General features: G+C 41.0%; 1 protein-coding gene across 1 annotated transcript in view; it reads right to left on the reverse strand.

Moving 5' to 3' along the window:
• The window catches only part of LOC106871235 (sulfide:quinone oxidoreductase, mitochondrial), a 64573-nt gene that overhangs the window by 19917 nt on the left and 43733 nt on the right, over nt 1–923 (reverse strand). The window contains exon 6 of the mRNA XM_052974541.1: nt 358–466. Coding sequence (XP_052830501.1) covers nt 358–466 — 109 coding nt within the window. The remainder of the gene's footprint in view (nt 1–357; nt 467–923) is intronic.

The following is a 923-nucleotide window of genomic DNA, read 5'->3' on the forward strand; positions in this document are numbered from 1 at the left end:
TATATGTACATACACAGCAGCACAATTAACTTCACTTTCAATATTTCATCTCCACTTCATTTCTTTTAATGAAAAACACTAACAATATTTCAAGACAATTAATCTCACCTTCCACGCAACATTCCAAACATCTAACTCATGACATTCTGGGTTCAAATTCTACCTAGGTCGGTCTTGCCTTTTGTCCTTTCAGGATTGATAAAATATGTACCAGGTGAGCAATGGGGCTGATGCAATCAGTTAACCCCCTCCCCTAAAACTGCTAGTCTTGAGTCAAAATTTGAAACTATTTCTATTAATTCCAACAACCATGTAGGGACCACTCCTATACACTTGTTACAAAATAAATCTACTTACTTTAAAAGTTGCTGTTTCACCACTCTCACTGTTTAGCTTTTTAAAAATTGCCTCTCCAGACTCTGGTCGCACTTCAATAAGACTGTGCATGAAGTTGACATGAATACCACTACAGAGGAAGTAACACAAATAAAACATTATTCTGCATGTAATGTAAGTAGTAAAGAACTATGTTAAAAATTACCAAAATTTAGCATAACCCACAACCACCACCATCATCATCATCATTATTATCTAACATCAAGTTTCCCATGTTTTCCAGGATGCATGTGTGTGTGTGTGTGTGTGTGTGTGTGTGTGTGTGTGTACGTCGTCATCGTTTAACATCCGCTTTCCATGCTAGCATGGGTTGGACGATTTGACTGAGGACTGGTGAAACCAGATGGCTACACCAGGCTCCAATCTGATTTGGCAGTGTTTCTACAGCTGGATGCCCTTCCTAACACCAACCACTCAGAGAGTGTAGTGGGTGCTTTTACGTGTCACCCGCACGAAGGCCAGTCAGGTGGTACTGGCAACGGCCACGCTCATCTCGCTCGTGAAACCTCATGTGTCACCCGCACAAG

This window comes from Octopus bimaculoides, chromosome 18 (genome assembly GCF_001194135.2).
Source record: "Octopus bimaculoides isolate UCB-OBI-ISO-001 chromosome 18, ASM119413v2, whole genome shotgun sequence".
Classification (NCBI taxonomy): domain Eukaryota; kingdom Metazoa; phylum Mollusca; class Cephalopoda; order Octopoda; family Octopodidae; genus Octopus; species Octopus bimaculoides.